The sequence below is a fragment of the Somniosus microcephalus genome, chromosome 20, assembly GCF_052327205.1.
Source record: "Somniosus microcephalus isolate GS21.2 chromosome 20, FLI_Smic_1.0, whole genome shotgun sequence".
Lineage (NCBI taxonomy): Eukaryota > Metazoa > Chordata > Chondrichthyes > Squaliformes > Somniosidae > Somniosus > Somniosus microcephalus.
In genome coordinates, this window is record NC_141006.1 from 32,244,255 (window position 1) to 32,264,262 (window position 20,008).

At 42.8% G+C, this 20,008-nt stretch overlaps 1 protein-coding gene across 1 annotated transcript in view; it reads right to left on the reverse strand.

Annotated features, from left to right (window-relative positions):
• The window catches only part of gnl2 (G protein nucleolar 2), a 43,187-nt gene extending 23,433 nt beyond the window's left edge, over positions 1-19,754 (reverse strand). The window contains exons 1-8 of the mRNA XM_085962425.1: positions 19,555-19,754; positions 13,473-13,554; positions 12,530-12,624; positions 9,628-9,767; positions 3,679-3,863; positions 2,641-2,707; positions 1,545-1,703; positions 543-656 (exon numbers count right to left, since the gene is read on the reverse strand). Coding sequence (XP_085818551.1) covers positions 543-656; positions 1,545-1,703; positions 2,641-2,707; positions 3,679-3,863; positions 9,628-9,767; positions 12,530-12,624; positions 13,473-13,554; positions 19,555-19,618 — 906 coding nt within the window. The 5' untranslated portion in view covers positions 19,619-19,754. The remainder of the gene's footprint in view (positions 1-542; positions 657-1,544; positions 1,704-2,640; positions 2,708-3,678; positions 3,864-9,627; positions 9,768-12,529; positions 12,625-13,472; positions 13,555-19,554) is intronic.
• Positions 19,755-20,008: the final 254 nt, after the last annotated feature.

The window sequence follows — 20,008 nt, forward strand, 5'->3', positions numbered from 1 at the left end:
TCACAGCTTTGTGTCTCACCCAGCTCCTTCCCATTACTTTTTAAACTGGTAGGAGGGAGGCCAATATGGGTGTTGCTGTGAATTCTCTCCTCAATCGCATAACAAGAGGTTCATAGGATAACAATCAGAGAGTACAAGAAAACGCATAGCCTGGGGTCACTGCAAAGGTAATAACATATCAAAGCTTTGCAATGACCACACTCTGCCAGCTAAGCCTGATTAGTTCACCTGACATTACAACCCTCAAACACGATCCATCTTCAGTTTGTTTACAGGACTATTCAAGCAAGTGTCTTAAATCAGATTTTTCAGCGGCTGCAAGGGCAACCTCCTGTAACCGCATTGTGTAATCTGAACTACAGTGATAGTGGGTTTCATTTCATTGCATACAGGGAAAGAGCCATTTCATCAATGTGTATTATCCAACATTTATCCATTAAGTATCGTGCACAACAGGCTTTCAAAGTGATGATCTTTGGGTTTTATCTTCAATGCCCCTTTTGTTCACAACTCAGTATTTTCTTTTTCAAAAGACCGCTTACCTTCCCAAATTGCCGCAAAAGTTGGATCAGAGCTCCTTTTCCAAAGGGATTGGTGAGGCTGGCATGAAAGGCAAGAGTTGGATATTCGTGGGATAAGACTGCAACCCATCGTTTCTAGGATATAGAAAATTTAACTGTTCACTTTTATTGCTGTATTTAAAGGAAACGTACAATACATGGAATCATTCTTTTCTTTCAACTATTTCAACATAAAAAATTATTTGGTTTCAACAAATGTTGTAGAGCTTCATTCTAAACCTATCTGCCTCAATGGTTCAACCACTTCAATAATCAGTGAAGGTATTGTTCAATTAACAAATTCATTTTTCTGGTGTTCCAACACTGAATTAGTCAGAACTGGGCTGTTCAAATGGTGCACTAGAGTCCAAATCCAGGCCGGAAACTTCTTAAATTTGGACTCAAACTCCCTCCATAAAAATAGGTATCCACTGATCCCCACTTCATTCATCACCATTTTTGATTCCTTCCTGCTACTTTGTTGGGGATCTGACTCTGGTTTGTGCTGAGACTGTAAATTCCTAATCTTGTGATAGTTTTGCAAAGTCACCAATTCGGAATATAATGCGGGGTTGCTAATATTGCACAGTGTAATTCCAACCCACTTGCATTTACTTGGGAAATCCAGACTCTAAGGTCAGTAACATTTTGGGTCAATAGACCAATTAATAATCCAGATATAGAATTACAGAAAAGTACAAATTTATTGAGCACAACAAAAACACCTTGTATGATAAATCTGTAACCTTATTTCATAAACTGAAGCAAAACTGTTGCCGTAAACTATTCTAGTGGCGCGTTGCATTACTTTAGCAGTGCATCACTAAAAGACCAAACAGGACTTTGAATTCACAACTCCCATTTTTTAAGTTTGCATTTTCAGTTTGGCCAATTACAAGTACCAAACAGAGGCATGACATTTTAGGAAAGGTAATCATATTCCAATGCTGAATTTTTAAGCGATATTATAAAATATAAACTTACAGTTGCCCAGGTAGGTACAAGGTCACACTTGTTAAACACGAACACTAAATGTTTCCATGGCTTTTCCTTCTTTATGTAAGACTCTATACGGGGCGAGCGTGTTCCCAATGGATCTCTGGCATCCAGCACTTGGATTATAACATCTGATGAATCAATTACCTTAACAAGAAAGATTTTGTTAAAAAAGTACAACGGAAATTTTCCAAACCAACGTAATAGATTTCTAATAGCCAAGCAAAAAACATGCGTATCCTCGGCCTTTACCGAACCATCTACAATATTTCATAAAAATATACGTTAAACTGGTGTACAATTAAAGCTAAGTGACAAAGCAACTTATGCAGAAGATTTATATAAAACTGGGGGGGGGGGGGGGGAAAAGAGGTGGGAAGCATCACAAGAGACATGATCAAGTCCCTATGTGTTGTGGAAATTAGCATCTTGATCTTTTGTCATGCAAACAGAACAGAAAGTCTAAGGAACTCACTTGCTAAATGACCCCATTTACAGAGTGAGAAAAGAAGCATAGTGAATCTTTTATAATACAGGAAACTTTGGTTTATCCGGAGGTTGTATGTCCGGAAACCTCGATCTACTGGCAGAAATCAGGAGCCGTTTTGTTAGGTTTTTTTTCTTCTCGTAAGTTTTTTTCCCCCAACAGTCAGGCTCTGCAAAGTCTCTCTGAAGCTGTTGCTAAGCTACAGAGACGCTTCCAAGGTACAGGCCGACTGTTTAGAAGCTGTTGCTAAGCAACAGTGTTTGTTGCCAGATACGGAGCTGCAAATCTCCGTATGCTTCAACATTAACGCTGGTTTGTCCGGCAGTTTTGATGGATCGGCAACAGCTCGGTCCCGTCGGTGTCGGATATAACAAAGTTTCCTGTAGATGACTTTTAAAGAATGCGTGAATAAAACTTATGAAAAACATTGGATGGCACACAACTTGCTCGTGTGTCCACTATAATTCTTAGCAATATTCACTATCTTGCTGACAGCAAAAGTTTGATTACTCGGTTTACAATAAAATTTAAAATCTTGTTAACAGCAAATCCCAATAAAAGACACCTACTGGTAACATTCATCATCAAAACACTTACCTTGTATAGCTCACCCCAAATTCTTTTAGACTGTCCTTTTTTGTAGATTTCTTCTCGGACTTCATCCCTAGACAAGTGTGAAATCAACACTATTTAATCGCCAATAAGATTAGTTAACCTCCATGTTCCCCTCCAAGTTACGCACCATCCTGACTTGGACATATATCGCGGTTCCTTCATTGTTGGCGGGCCAAATTCTGGCACTCCCTACCCAATAGCATTGCAGGAATACCTTCAGCACACGGACTGATACAGTTCAAGGAGATCCATCGCCACTTTGAGGGCAACTAGGGAAGGGCAATAAATGCTGGTCTTTCCAGCGATGCTCATGTCCCAAAAAAGATCTTGGGACCTTATAGGCATCAAATCCGCCTGATTATTAATAAAGAAAAATGGTTTCTTCCCCCATCAATCACTCAGCGGTCAAAAGCTGAACCAGTACTCAAACATTCACTAAAGGTGCTCTTTAAGAACATAAAATATTGCTCAGAGTGACTCTTAGGCACTTTCTGTCCATCCAGGAAATGACTGGCCTCTACTTAGCACCTTCCCCACAACCAGCCAGCTGAGATCAGGAACTCGGGCTGTCACACATCCTACCACTCCTAGCCACAGTGTGGTAATGGTGCAATGCGCTGTAATAGCCCGAGAGTTACCACCTGCCTCAGCCTCAGCAGCAACTACAAGATTTACTTCAGCAGGGTCAGAGGGGTGAGTAAATTATGAAAATTGAACGAGTGAAATATAGCATATAAACACTACTGATGTGCTGTTTTTGAGAACATAGACGCAAAAACATTCTGAAGCTTTGAAATACCAGAAAATTTGTGTTTTTCCTTTTAATTTTGACTAGAGCAATTGTTAAAATCGTTGGGTAGTATCTTTGAAATTTTACAGTTTACATTGTGATTTTTAATTGACCAAAATATTTATGTCTTCCAAAGGGACTATGGCAACTCCAATAATAAATCTGCAATATTCAAAAATAACAGCCACATTTGTGCATCCTAACAGGTCATGTGCCTTGAATTCCCTCACCGTACTCCAGTATCTTCCACAACCAAATCTCGGTCCTTTTCCAGATCATATTCTTCTGCCAATGTTTCAGCTTTTTCCACCAGGCTTTGCACATCACACACGCTAAGATTTGGTCTCTTTCGCTGTGCTTTAGGGCCAAAGGTTGTTTCAAATGTTTCTGTATCCAGAATATGTACTTTTGAATTCTGCAAGCAAACAAATAATTTTGCTTTAAGCATTCATCACTTTGAGACAGATATATACCTACTCAAATATGTAACATCAATATACGACCTCCCCACCCGAGCTCAGTAGATAATGCGCTGCACAGTGTGATACTGAGCCATATGGATCAGAAAGCTCACAATTGATCTTAACTAGGTTAATGCTGGGAGACTACAATTGCAATCAATGGGCATGATTTTAGTCTTCACTGCCTGGGCAGTAACCTGGTGGAGTGGATCCTCCTCCCCACCCCACCCCACCCCGCCCCTCAATAGAAGCCGTCTGATTTTCAAATCAACAGAATGAAATTCAGGCAGCTTCAAAAACGACAGGCAATCCACTCCACCAGATTACCGCCCTAAACAGTGAGCACAAAAATCTACCCCAATGTCTTGGGGTTAGGGAGGTTGTAAAATAGTTAGAAGATTCACACTCCTGATAACTATTGAGTGATCCCCACTGGAAAAACCGCATTAGTGGAAAGTATTTGAGGAAAGAATTGAACTTGGCTACAATGCCTCTATAGTTAAACAGCTTTCCAACATTCATGGTCCAAGCTCATACGTGAAGAATGGTTACTTGGACGAGGTACCCGAGGAGTGCCTGTGAAATAGTTCCCTTGCAGAAGTTGCCACCTTCAAGAAAGGAGCAGAGAAAAGGGAGGGGAAAAAAAGTCATTATTTATGATCTGGCAAATGGGCATATCTCCAGTTGGTATAATTCCTCATATGGGCGAAAAGCTTTCAGCTTTTATAAACAAGATGAATATTCTAAGCACAAGAACTTAAGAGTCAAAGACATTAAGGAAATTACTGTACGAACTTGCCAACCTTAACTGGAGAAAGCGCTGTGCCAGGAGCATCACAGGAATTTGAAGGCTTCTCCATCTGCTTTAGCTCAACTCATGGGGAATTTTTACAATCACCTTTTGTTTTGACTAAAAACTTTAAAATAAACTATGGCTTAGGTAGAAAAAAAAACTTTTTATAATAGCCATCTGTGTCAAGATATGCCTGGAGCAAAAACAGCAATTCGTACTTGGGGAATTCTCTGCTTTTGGTTCTTAGTCACAATGGGCTGGATTTTCCGTGGTGGTAGCGGGCGCGATTGGTGGTGGGTCAGGTGGGAAAGTTTTTTAATTTTTTTTTATATAAAGTGGGTTGGGAAACCGCTGTCAACTCACTCCCGCAAGCCCTTTTCTACAGGCGCGTCGGTCAGTGTGGAGCTGACCCGGCCTGCAGTGGCGGGCGACCCAATTGAAATCAGTACGAGGTATTTTACAGGCACTTAAGATCCTTCCCCCCCCCCCACCCCCATACTTATTAAATTTCCCTGCATGGCCACGGGATTCACACAGCTCGGGAACCACATCTGTCAACCTGAGGCGTGAGTTCCGTGGCCATTGCTCCAGCTGATTACTTGACAGCACGGAAAACAAACCAAAATAAAAACCATGTTGATTACATCAGCTAACAGATTAATGGAGTTTCTGTTCTACTTGAAAAGCTACTGGTAAATGTTAATTTTTCACTGGCCATTCTTGGCTGTTGCCTTCCAACTGAACAGTAATTGCAGTGAATTGATCTGCACTCTAAAAAATGACATATACCATTTGAATAAATTTGTATGTTGTTTCTGGTCAGGTTTTTCTCACAGTATACTGTGACTGCCCAGTTACACATTAAATCAAGTCATCAACCGTAACAATTTCATTCTCATCACTCATTCCACTGGTTCAATTTGCTTTCAGTCCCTGAATAGACTAATATAATTTTTCAGTTTGAGACTTTAGGATGACTTTCTGCGGAGGTTCTCTCACTTGTCCATTGTTCACTTCAATGGAAGAGCTGCAGAAATCCCAGAAACACATTGTAAGCACCACTTACACTGTTTGTCAGGGATTCCACAGCTCTTCTGCTGAACTTGCATAAAATTGTAAATCCACCCCTTTACTACATTTAAAATTTGCTTAATTTTATGTATTCTCTATACACACACATCTGTTATTTGTACCAGTTACTGATACAAAAGTCTATAGATTTGTGATTAAAGCACCAATAACTTCCCAATTAATGTACTTTTTAAATTATGTTCTTGATTGTATTTGTAGATGGAGTCATAATTACGTAATGATAATTTTATTTAAATATTTCTTTGTTACTCATACATATATTATTGTAAAGATTCAACACCCACTATGCTAGATTAAACCTAAAATTTAATGTGGCCAGGGTCCCTTTAAGGATCTCGGCTTAAAACGCATCACGAGTGACGTCACCAGATCCACTCCATCTAATTGGGCCGGGTAACGTGCTGGACGGGTTTAATAGGTCCCATTAAGGTAAGTTCATTTTGTACAGTGGGATGGAGCCAGCAGCAGGGCCGGGGCCCGCCATGGACACCGACCGCACCGGACCCACTCAGGTAAGGAAAATTCTGGCCAATCTGTTTGTCATTTTAAAAAAGGTGCAGATATCTTGGAATGTCAAGACCCTAAGCATATTCAGGAGATTTTTTACAACTTCTGAGATACTGTGTGTATGCCCATCCTGGCTATCTAAAAATTATCTTAAATCCCTCATTTCAAATCATTCTACACCATAAGCAGAGTTTTTATAATGTCCTTGAAACAGTGATGGGAAAAATTTATTGTAGAGCGAGGGAAATATCAACGTAGACAACTGACAAGTGCAGAGAAAATGGTAGGAATGATAAATAAAAGTGGGAGCACTGGAGGAGAAAACTTTGATCAAGTGAAGAAACTCGCAGAGTGAAATGAACTGCATGCTCCAAGTCACATCACCTGTGTAGTGATGCAACAGATTGCCTGAAATTGAGTGAGGATGGGATTTCAGTTATACAGTGGATGATAACTCAGACAAAGTAACAAATATAAATTAATACTTAGGGAGAGACCCAATAATTGAAATTGTTGATAGGGAGGCACTGGGATTTATACAGGAAATGTATGAAAGCTGGTATCTAGACACTGCCTTTCTTCCTCCAAGTTTGTCTACTGTATTAAACTTTTAATACAGAAATATAGTTCTTTCCCACTAAAGTGACTTCTTGACAACATCAACAAGGCCCATTTCATGAGCTGGTCTTAGTCCAGTACAGATTAACCATGATATAATAGCAAAATACTGCAGATGCTGGAAATCTGAAATAACAACAGAAAATGCTGGAAATACTCAGCAGGCCAGGCAGCATCCGTGGAGAGAGAAACAGAGTTAATGTTTCAGGTCTGGTTCTGATGAAGGGTCCCAGACCTGAAATGTTAACTCGGTTTCTCTCTCCACGGATGCTGCCTGGCCTGCTGAGTATTTCCAGCATTTTCTGTTGTTATTTCAGATTAACCATGATCTCATTGAATGGCGGAACAGGCTTGAAGGGCCTCCTTCTGTTCCTATATTGATCTGGAAGTCTATAATTACAAACAGACAGCCAAACCCATAACCTTAACCCCCACATTGCTCCCCCATTTCTGAAAAATTAAGATAAAAGATTAAATATTTGCATACAGCACATTTTTGTGGGACCTGGGACCAAGTAAATATGCAATTATTTTTTGGTGTGTTTAATTCTCAGGTCCCTGGTTATCCATTCAAACTGGTAACTTCCTCCATGTTCAGGAGGCTTAGGAAAGGCTCTAAACACACGCTGCTGGTGAGCCTGGCAGCCAACATTTACAGACTGGAACTACTAACATAGTCCATATTATTGCAGTCTGGGCTTTCACCCAGCAATTAATGTCTTCATGGCAAAAGGTCATTTCCCTAAGTGAACAGTCTCCTATGAACTGAAACATGCACCTTTAATACGTGCAGTAAGTGGGATTGCATGCCACGGGACTAACCATTCGCCCTTAATGTATAACATATCCAAGGCCAAGTTCCTCTGTCTGCACTAGAAGATGGTAACAGATCTTTACATTTCAGGCTAAAACTAATGGTCAGGTTTATTTACAAGTCAGATTATTACGCAAAAGCAAAAATACACTGCAAGTTACTGATGGCACGAATATTTTGGAAAAACAATTACTCCACAATGGGTTAAAATATCTTCCTAAGACAGTCTGATAATCTGCAAAATTTGAGAAAACAATCTTTCATAGATTTCAACGTAAAATTTGGGCGATGCGATTCCGAAGTCAATCCAGAAAGTTCAAGTGTCAATTCCAGAAACTGAAGACATAATGAAGACTGTATATGTATTCTAATCCAAAAAGCATCTGAAAAGGCAATCAATCAATAAAGCTCAAAGATACAACAGCGTATCTTGAGCACAAAACTGCTTGACGAGCAGCTGTTCACACCCTGTCCAGGCCCCTCATTTCTAAATATTTTGACGATCATTAATTTTAGCAGCACTTAGGACAAAGCTTCTGCATCGTGGCTAATCTACAGATCAAAGAACTGTTTGGGCCCTGCAGAGAGCTAATCTCTGGTCTCCATCTTGGAAGATTAGCAAGAAAAGACAGCTTCCACTTTAATTCCTTATTTCTGAAATACGTTTTAAAGTGTGTATCTACAGGCATAAAAGGACAACACAAAAAGATTGTTATTTGGTACAGGACAAATCTCTACTTTTGTCAAAGCAGATACTCATTCGTTTTGCGATAAAATATTTTCACAGGATTAGCATGAAGTGCAAATATTGCAAAACTATTTTACTATTACCAGAGCGGCTTTGCTAAAAGCAGCAACCGCGGATTAAAAAGTCCGAATTACAGCACTGGGTCGCAGTGTCAGTTTACTGCACAGCTCTGTAAATGGCCAGTGAGTGCACGGCCAGCCCTGAAAATTAGAGCTCACAGTGACTTCTGACTACCAAGAGTCAAGGACCCCCCATGGCTGATGAAAAAGAGACCCGCCAGAAAGGATCACAACGCCTCATTTATTTATGTTTTTGATTAAAATGTGGCAAATGCTGAAGAGCAAAAAAAAATCTTAAAAGTATCCCACAAATTCCTTTGAAAGAAAACCCTGCTTTAAGGAATTAGTCACACAGCTGCTCCAAAGTTCTAAGGACAGGAGCCTTTTGAATCATTCCAAATGTGCTGGCATCAGAATAAAATGCCCACATACTAATGCTTTACTCAAGAGAAGTTATACCAAATATTGAAAGTAACTTCAAACAGGATATAACTGTCACAAGGATAAAGCTTATGATCCCGTTGAACAGGCTCACGTAAAAATGTATTCAAAAAAATACAGCAGCCCAAAAGCCACAAGGTGTACTGCTGATTAAGAGAACAGAGTTTAAATCATTTCCAGCCAGCACTGTAGTTAGGCATTCCCAAAATGAGCTTTTTTCCCCCCCAATTAGGAGTCACTATTTAACTTTTAGATCCCCAATCTATAAGACAAACCTTGACACTGCACGTCCTCCAGGGTACACAGACAGCATCGGGAATGTGGCATTAGAACTTGCATCACCGCAACCAGAAACCTTCACAGTGAACTACTTCACAGTAGAGTCTATAATGCCAAGAAATCACACACAAATGTAGATTGACTGAGATATGAAAGAACCAGAGCATCTTCTTTTGGCTAGTGTTTCTGGATTTGGGATTTTAAGCATAAGCCAGTGAGAAATCTGGATACTGCAAATACTGCAATGCTGCATTAAAAACTGGAACTAACAACTACTTATTTTTTATCATTCAGAGTCATTTGATACCAACTGATTGCCAGGTTCCTGAATTTCTATTTAATCAACAAAAGAAAGTTAATAACTTACATGAGGCTTGATTCGGTCATTCAGAAGCGACATTGGAAGCTTGGTTTGTTTCATAACTACCCTATAAGGGTCTTTCATAACGTTGCCCATCTCATCTTGGAATTTTTGCAGAGACGACTGTTTTATGACTCGCGTGTTAGCTGTTCACAAATCAAAAAGATTTGAGTATTAGATCCTGCTTTTTAAAAAAAAATATAAAGTAGTCTTTTGTGTCAGTTTTTAGAACATAGAAACATAGAAGATAGGAGCAGGAGATTTGGCCCCTCGAGCCTACTCCGCCATTCAATGAGATCATGGCATCTCGTGAAGTGGTGCGCCGATAACAACCTGGCCCTTAACATCAAGAAAACCAAAGAAATCACTGTGGACTTCAGGAAGTCTAAAGGCGGAAGTCACACCCCCATCCACATCAATGGGGCTGTGGTGGAAAGGGTGGACAGCTTTAAGTTCCTCGGAGTCCACATCACGGAAGACCTCTCCTGGTCCCTCAATACCTCCTCTCTGGTGAAGAAGGCCCAGCAGCGCCTATATTTCCTAAGGAGGCTGAAGGGATGTAACCTGTCACCCCTGATCCTCTCTAACTTTTACCGCTGCACAATAGAGAGCATCCTGACAAACTGTATCACAGTATGGTATGGCAACTGTAGCTACTATGACCGGAAAGCCCTGCAGCGGGTAGTCAAAACTGCCCAACGCATTACCGGCACCCGGCTACCGACCATAGAGCACATATACCAGAAACGCTGTTTACGGAGGTCACGGTCCATCATCAAAGACCCTACCCACAGCCTGTTCGTCCTCCTGCCATCTGGGAGATGCTACAGATGCATTCGCACCCGAACAACCAGATTTAGGAACAGCTTCTTTCCCAGGGCTGTCATCCTACTGAACTCCACAAATAAACTCTAAAGCCTGCACATCTGCCAATGCACTTTATTATGGTTATGTTTATGTTAATGTATTACAAGACAAATGAATGTTGAATGTTTAAATGTCTTAATCTAAATGTACACTCTCGGGAGCCGCAAGCCTACATTTCGTTGTACTGCACTTGTGCACTAACAATGACAATAAAGTTGATTATGATTATGATTATGAAATTCAGTACCCTGTCCCTGCTTTCTCCCCAAATCTTCCTGCTCAGTGTGCCAACACCAGAGGGTGTACACAGGTAACTTGTTCCCAAGCTTCGGATCTTGGATCAGGCCCCTAGGGGGTGGAGATATTCCCTGCGGAATTGATTTGCTCGGCTCAACATTTCGTCTAATGGAGGAGCGGAGGTCAGGCACTTCCCAAGTGGGGAAATCTTGGATGCGAGTCTGCATCCTATTACCCAGGAGCACCAACACTTTAAGCCAAGGGAAAATAAACAAATAAAATCATGTGCAAGGTTCAATTCAAACAGACAGTGAAAAATGTTAAATTCATATGCATAGTTGAAACATCTATGAAACATCCTAGGTTGATTATTAATTCAGCTCCCTCATTTCTTCGCTCCCAGTAACTCCTGCTACTAAATTCTAATATATCGACATGTACTGTGAGAAAGAAAAATCAGACCAAAATAGGCCCCAAAGATGTTCATTCCTTGTGTTCATTTTAAACAAAGGTGTCTCAGTTACTGTACAAGCCAGTAAATAATCTCATTATCTCTTTGGAGTCCGACATGTACAATGCCTTATTACCCAATCATACCTAGATCACAAATGTTACTTTGTAATAATTATAGGTCATACAAACACCAGCAACGTCTCAATAGAAAACAATCTCATACTTCCTTTGCATCCCCTGGACTTGTATTACTGCTTCAGATCCCTCCCACCCACACAACAGTGCAAGAGACAGTCTTTGGCACACTGTTCAGCACCATTCGAGACTCGTCAGCTACTGACACAGTCCGTGTCCATATGCAGCAAGACCTGGACAACATTCAGACTTGGGCTGACAAGTGGCAAGTAACATTCGCACCACACAAGTGCCAGGCAATGACCATCTCCAACAAGCGAGACTCTAACCATCTCTCCTTGACATTCAATGGCATTACCATCGCTGAATCCCCCACTATCAACATCCTGGGGGGTTACCATTGATCAGAAACTGAACTGGACCAGCCATATACTGTGGCTACAAGAGCAGGCCAGAGGCTGGGAATTCTGCGGCGAGTGTCTCACTTCCTGACTCCCCAAAGCCTTTCCACCATCTACAAGGCACAAGTCAGGAGTGTGATGGAATACTCTCCACTTGCCTGGATGAGTGCAGCTCCAACAACACTCAAGAAGCTCGACACCATTCAGGATAAAGCAGCCCGCTTGATTGGCACTCCATCCACCACCTTCAACATTCACTCCCTCCACCACCGGCGCACCGTGGCTGCAGTGTGTACCATCTACAAGATGCACTGCAGCAACTCGCCAAAGCTCCTTCAACAGCACCTTCCAAACCCGCGACCTCTACCACTTAGAAGGACAAGGGCAGCAGACGCATGGGAACATCACCACCTACAAGTTCCCCTCCAAGCCACACACCATCCTGACTTGGACCTGTATCGCCGTTCCTTCACTGTCACTGGGCCAAAATCCTGGAACTCCCTTCCTACAGCATTGTGGGTGTACCTACACCATATGGACTGCAGCGGTTCAAGGCGGCGGCTCACCACCATCTTCTCAAGGGCAATTAGGGATGGGCACTAAATGCAGGCCTAGCCAGCCAGTGACGCCCACATCCCACAATGAATTAAAAAAAAGTGTTACCGTAAAACTCCAGAGAGAAGTTTTCCACTGACTCTGGCCACCCAATGCCGGTGATCATTGTGAACACTTCAGTTATGTATGTAGATAGAGCCTTTGTATCAAAGCCTGAAAACTATACCCACATTCTTTCTGCGTAGAAAATATGAACTCACCAAACCACTTGATGTTTGGCTCCACGCGGGCTATAGTGCCAGATGCAACTGTTGACTGGAACTGCAGGGGCTTGATGAGCTTTCCAAATTTGTTTCTTGAAAGAAAAAAATATGATTAGGCATGCATGAAAGATTTCACACCGCTAAGGAAGTGGGTACACTGTGAAATAGTGTGAATATACAAATAAGATTCATAAGCAGATGGAGCTACTTTCTTCAAGATGCACCATCACAACATCAGGAAAGAGAGTTCCATCATCCTTAACAGAAAATGAAGCAAAATCACAAGGTGGATAAGCCAGACGAATGCAATTATTGAATGCGGCTTAATAAACCATACCAATCCAAAAATGGCTTTAGTTGTAGGGACATCACATCAGTAATCATGTTAGAAAGCAAAACAATGGTAAACCTCCATTTTATCTCACAACTGAACACGAAGCCCAGTAATCTTCTGCCAGGTATCTGCCAACATTGCTGTAAGCTGACTGCAATAGGTCCTCCATCCAGCCATTGCTAATTTCACACAGCAATGCTGCTAAGATTCAGAAATTCTGCACTATGTGTAGAAATCAAACCCACATCCCACATCTGTGGCACTATGCATTTGGGCTTCATGTTAGTGTCACTGATTACTTGAATCGTGACAAGAGTTGTGGAGGTGTTTTTCCCCTTAGGTGGAAAGTACTTCAGTTGATGTCACAACCCGGAGCTCACCAGGGTCTTATTAATATCCCACTCCTCTCTCCTCCCTTTCCTAAAGATACAGCAGATCAATAAAGTTCTGGTGAGGTCAAATTATGGAGCTGTGCCATCTTTCTGAATAGGGGTTTACTCGATGAGGATTACTGAAACACGACTGGGAGTTATCTAATTGTACAGATAAATTCTACAATTAGTGCATTGAATTTTGTGACAAAAAATAATTGTAGGAGACACCTACCTTCTCTCTTTATCTCTGTACATATTCAGGCGTTTAATAGTTGCCCTGTCCCTCCTGTGGCTTCCTGCATCTTTGGGCCGATCTGCACAGAAACAAAAGTACCAATTAAATACAACCAACTGACTAAGATTCCATATTGCATACTGCCGCTATCTGGATTACAGTCTACTCCTGAAAATTCAGTCATTTGTGCACTAGAAATTGTGTGCTAATTTTTAATTATCAGATAATTTGAATTAAGTGACTCTTAATGAAGAGGAGCAGACTGTATAGGGCATTCTAAAATCTTAAAGATGTTTCTTCTTTCCAACACATGCGCTATTCTGTAACCAATGTGTATGTTATGACTAGCTAGAGCCATCAGCATAACTTAACAGAACATTGCTTTGTGTTTGGGGGGGGGGGGGGGGGGGGGGGGGAGAGAAGAGAGAAAGATAGCAGGAAGAGATTTAAAATGAGTACGTTGGTGGAAAATGCAGCCTTAGCTGCTTCTGACTTTTACTTCAAATAATCTCTCTCTAACAAGCTTGTAGAAATCTTGAATTTGATTTGCAACTCCCTAAAACCTGAGTGATTCAGTCAGGGTTAGCATCCGCTTCATTCCCAGGTGCTGATCTCAAACAGGTTTGGAATTTTTGAAATTCGATACTAGCTTAGAGAATGACAGGTAAGACTGTAAATGAACTGCTAAATTATTGATAGTTTTATGCAGCAGACTCGTGCATAACAAAAAAGTGGACCGAGGTCATCCAAACTCACTTGGCGTAGATGCCACGCAGCATGTGCCACCTTCATAATCAATGAGACTACACTACTGTTGTTCCAATCTATCCCCCCCCACCCCACCCCCAACAGTCTGGATGCAATATTTCAATTGAAATCCCGAGTTATAAACAGAAAAGCATGTCAGTGCCATATTCGCAATATTTGTCAGATGTATCACTGGAAAAGTAACACAGCTCAGGTCACTGGAGGGTATATTTTCATAATGCAGGAAACTCTCTTTTAACCGGCACCTAAATATCCGGAAACCTCTCTTACCTGAACCTACTCCTGAATTTTGCCGGTTAAGTTTTACAGGAAACTTTGTTATATCCGGCACCGACGGGACCGAGCTGTTGCCGATCTATCAAAACTGCCGGACATACAAAGTTAATGTTGAAGCATACGGAGGTTTTCATCTCCGTATCTGACAACACGGTTGCTTAGCAACAACTTGTAAACAGTCGGCCCATACCTTGGAAGCGTCTCTGTAGCTTAGCAACAGCTTGAGAGAGACTTTCCAGAGCCCGACTGTTGAAAACAAAGCCACGAGAAGAAAAAAAACCTAACAAAAACAGCTCCTGATTTCTGCCGGTAGATCGAGGTTTCCGGACATACAACCTCCGGATAAACCAAAGTTTCCTGTACTTTATATTAGTGGCCGTGTAACCGGGGTTCCTGGATCTGTGGCCGTGTAACCGGGGCTCCTGCACTTGTGGCCGTGTATGGGGCTCTCGTACCTTAGTAAGTATACCTCTCTGTAATCCGGACTTTTTGATCAACCAGCACCACGCCGGTCCCGTCAGTGCCGGATAAAAAAAAGTTTCCTGTACCATTTTCAGTGAAAATAGAAATCATCCTTTTTTTTCATACATTATAAAGGAATGTTTGCTCAGATTACAAAAACTGTAAACAGTGCTTCTTAAAAGTCCTCCTCCCATTGAAATTGTACCGTAAGGGTTGTACATAACCTCATCAGGGCGGCCAGGAGATAGTGGCCAGCCTCTTATTATGGAATTTGTGAAAGCTGGGCCCTCCCCTCCTACAATTCATACCCCCTTCCACTTCCAAGCTGCTGCCGCCATCGCTTTGGAGTACTTTTGAGAGATCAGGCATTCCCATCCACAGCATACAGTAGAATTTAATCTCAGGGTTAAGCAGCAGCAGGGAGAAGCCAGGAGCAGCAGTGAAGGCGAATCGGAGAAGAGTGTCAGCGTGAAAGAAGAGGGGAGAGGGTGGGAAGCGGGCAAGAGAGAACCGCCTTTGTGAACGGGAAGGGAAAGAACATGCCCCTGTAAAGGGGAAGGGTGGGAAGAGAAGAGTGTCTTCATGAATTAGTGAGAAGTCACACAACACCAGGTTATAGGCCAACAGCTTTATTTGAAATTACAAGCTTTCGGAGCGCTGCTCCTTCGTCAAGTGAAGTGAAGAGATGCATATAGGCACAGCATATATAGTCAGAGAACACTGCCAGATGATTACAGGTAATCTTTCTAACTGCCCTTTATCACACCTCGGCAGAGAGATAATCAAAGGTGTGAATGGTGTCCAAACTGGTCAGTCAGGAAAACATTACATCCAAGAACAATGAGGTGGGGTCACAAGGGGTCAAATGTTGCAGATGCTGGGGTCTGTATGAAAAACCAACAAAAAAAAATAATGTTTTTGCTGGAAATCACAGCAGGTCCGGCCACATCTGTGTAGAGAGAATTAGGAGTAAGGAGGAGAGAAGGATGCTTAATCACTGTGTCAACTGTACAAAATTTTATATATTCTTTTATATACAAGAATATATAAATTGTAAGAAATTAAATAATTCCCACAATTTTGGCACAGTCTCACAGTGACTGTGCTCATCACTGCAATCCCCATGCCTCAGTTGGTGCATGCTCTGTGGAATGGATCCAGACAGACCAGGAATGTCTCAGGTTCAATCCACCAGTCTGCGTTGGGTTAGCCAGTCAAGTTGGCAGTAGGAATGATAAACGTTTCTTCATCAGCCTTGTGTTAGGAAGGGGAAAATCAGCCCAGAATTTCCATTCACAATCACTATTTAATCATCCCTTTTGAAGGTTCATCTGTGTGGAGGTCAGCAGAGAGCGTAATCAGGCTTCCTTGTGATGCCCTGTGCTGTTAAATAGCACATTGGCACACTACCAGGGACCCCACAAGAAGAATGACTACTTATCCTCGCACAATGCAAAACAATAACAATCCCCGCATCTCCGAAAACGTAAGCACCCAACTCTAAATCCCTCAACCCTAACCATCTAGCCCTGAACCACCCGCCCAACCTAACCTTTTAACCCTAAACCACCCAACCATAGAATCATCATAGAATAATACAGCAGATGGAGGCCAGTATCCCCATCGTGCCCGCGCCTTCCCTGACTCCCCAGCTCTGTCCCCATTGCCCGGTTATTTTTTTCCCTTCAAGTATTTATCCCATTCCCTCTTGAAAGTTACTATTGAATCTGCTTCCAACACCCTTTCAGGCAGCACATTCCAGATCACAACAACTCGCTGCGTAAAAAAAAATCCTCATGTCGCCTCTAGTTCTTCTGCCTAACAACTTAAATCTGTGTCCTCTGGCTACCGACCCTTCTGCCACTGGAAACAGTTTCTCTTTATTTATTCTATCAAAACCGTTCATGATTTTGAACACCTCTATCAAATCTCCTCTTAACCATCTCTGCTCGAAGGAGAACATCCCCAGTTTCTGTAGTCTCTCCACATAACTGAGTCCTTCATTCCTAGTAACATTCTGGTAAATCTCTTCTGCACCCTGTCGAAGGCCTTGGCATCCTTCCTAAAGTGTGGTGCCCAGAATTGAACACCTCCAGCTGAGGCCTAACCAGTGTTTGAAAAAGGTTTAGCATAACTTCTTTGCTTTTGGACCCTATGGGCTGGATTTTGTCAATGGGGACGTGATGGAGGCAGGACGCCCTCTTTTTGGGTTTTAGTCCCGCCTCCATCCTTGTTACAACCTTGTTCAAAAAAGGGTGCAAGGATAAACCCAGCAACTACAGGCCAGTCAGTTTAACCTCGGTAGTGGGGAAGCTTTTAGAAATGATAATCAGGGACAAAATTAACAGTCGCTTGAACAAGTGTGGATTAATTAAGGAAAGCCAGCATGGATTTGTTAAAGGCAAATCATGTTTTACTAACTTGATCGAGTTTTTTGACGAGGTAACAGAGAGGGTTGATGAGGGCAATGTAGTTGACATAGTGTACATGGACTTCCAAAAGGCATTTGATAAAGTGCCACATAATAGGCTTGCCAGCAAAGTTGAAGCCCACGTAATAACAGGGACAGTGGCAGCATGGCTACAAAATTGGCTAAGTGATAGGGAACAGAGTACTGGTGAATGGTTGTTTTTCGGACTGGAGGGTGGTGTTCCCCAGGGGTCGGTACTAGGACCACTGCTTTTGTTGATATATATTAAATGACTTGGGAGTACAGGGCACAATTTCAAAATCTGCAGATGACATAAAATTTGGAAGTATAGGGAACAGTGAGGACGATAGTGATAGACTTCAAGACAGACAGACAGGCTGGTGAAATGGGTAGACATGTGGCAGATGAAATTTAATGCAGAAAAGTGCGAAGTGATACACTTTGGTAGGAAGAACGAGGAGGGGCAATATAAACGAAAGGGTACAATCCTAAAGGGGGTGCATGAAGAGAGACCTGGGGGGTATATGTGCACAAATCGTTGATGGTGGCAGGGCAGATTGAGAAAGCGGTTAAAAAAGCATATGGGATTGTGAGCTTCATAAATAGAGGCATAGAGTACAAAAGCAAGGAAGTTATGATGAACCTGTATAACACATTGGATCGGCCTCAACTGGAGTATTGTGTCGAATTCTGGGCACCGCACTTTAGGAAGGATGCGAAGGCCTTAGAGAGGGTGCAGAAAAGATTTATGAGAATGGTTCCCGGGATGAGGGACTTCAGTTACGTGGATAGGCTAGAGAAGCTGGGGTTGTTCTCCTTGGAGCAGAGAAGGTTGAAAGGAGATTTGATAGAGGTGTTCAAAATCATAAGGGGTCTAGACAGAGTAGATAGAGAGAAACTGTTCCAATTGGCGGAAGGGTCGAGAACCAGAGGAGACAGATTTAAGGTGATTGGCAAAAGAACCAAAGGCGACACGAGGAAAAACTTTTTTACGCAGTGAGTGGTTAGGATCTGGAATGCACTGCCTGAAAGGGTGGTGGAGGCCGATTCAATCGTGGCTTTCAAAAGGGAATTGGATAAGTACCTGAAGGAAAACAGAATTGCAGGGCTACGGGGAAAGGACGGGGGAGTGGGACTAGCTGAAGTGCTCTTGCAGAGAGCCGGAATGTGTTCGACAGGCCGAATGACCTCCTTCTATTTATGCGGTACTTTGTCAAACACCTTTTGAACGTCCATATACACATCAACCTTCTCTGTTACTTCATCAAAGAACGCAATCAAGTTATTAAAACACGATTTGCCTTTAAGAAAGGGAGTACCTTCACCACACAGACAGAAGCGGCGGCTCACCACCACCACCTTCTCATGGGCAATTAGGAATGGGCAATAAATGCTGGCCTTGCCAGCAACACCCACATCCCGAGAGTGAATTTAAAAAAAAACCATGTTGACTTTCATTAATCAGCTCCTATTTTTCAAAGTGCCAATTCATTCTGTCCTGGATTATTGTCTCTAAATGTTCCCCCACCACTGATGTTAGGCTGACTGGCCAATAGTTGCTGGGTTTATCCCTCTCCCTTTTTTTGAACAGGGGTGAAACATTTGCAGTCCTCCAGCACCACCCCCATATCTAAGGAGGATTGGAAGATTGCGACCGGAGCCTCTGCAATTTCCGCCCTTACTTCCCTCAGTAACCTAGGATGCATCCCAACCGGACTAACTTGAGTACTGCCAGTCTTTTAAGCACCTCCTGTTTATCTATAAACCTTAACGCTAAACCACAAACCCTAACCTTTAACCCTAAACTTCCCAACCCTAACCTTCCCAACCCTAACCATTACCCTAAACGCCCCTACCCTAACCTTTGACCCTAAACTCCCCATCCCTAACATTTGACCCTAAACTCCCCATCCCTAACCTTTGACCCTAAATCCCCTAACCCGAGCTCCAGTGTCAATAGTCGATGTGACGTAATCAGGGCTGCGGCTTCAATCCTCGACCCGTCCCTCCCCTTTACCCGGCCCGTGTGTCCCCCACTCTCGGCTCACTCGCTGCTCCCACACCGGTCGTGGCCGCTCCAGGGGACCCAGGCTCGGGGTGGGCGCGCACTGACGGCTGTAGCTGGGCTCCGCGGGCACTCACCCGGGTTGGTGCTGGAGGTGGACGGGTTGATGGTACTGCGACCCTTGTACTGAGGTTTCACCATGGCGAGGCCTGGAGCCGGAGCCCAAAAGTTAGAGACAAACTCCGCGACAGACCCGCGTGGCCGCTCTGACAGTCAGCCTGCGACCGCCCTGAGTGTCATCAAACCGCGACCGCAGCCTCAGCGTCATCAAACCGCGACCCCCTGTCTCACACATCATCAAACCGCGCCGCGCAGGCTCAGAGGCTTTAAATCATCTACAGGGGCGGAGCTGCTGAGGGAGCAGGGAGCCAGACTTGCATTTCTACAGCGCCTTTCACCACCACCGGACGCCCCAAAGCGCTTTACAGCCGATGAAGTACTTTTTGAAATGTAGTCACTGTTGTAATGTGGGAAAAGAGTTGCTGGACGAGTGCTCTGCCCTCGCAAACGGTTTAAAACAAAAAGAGAAAA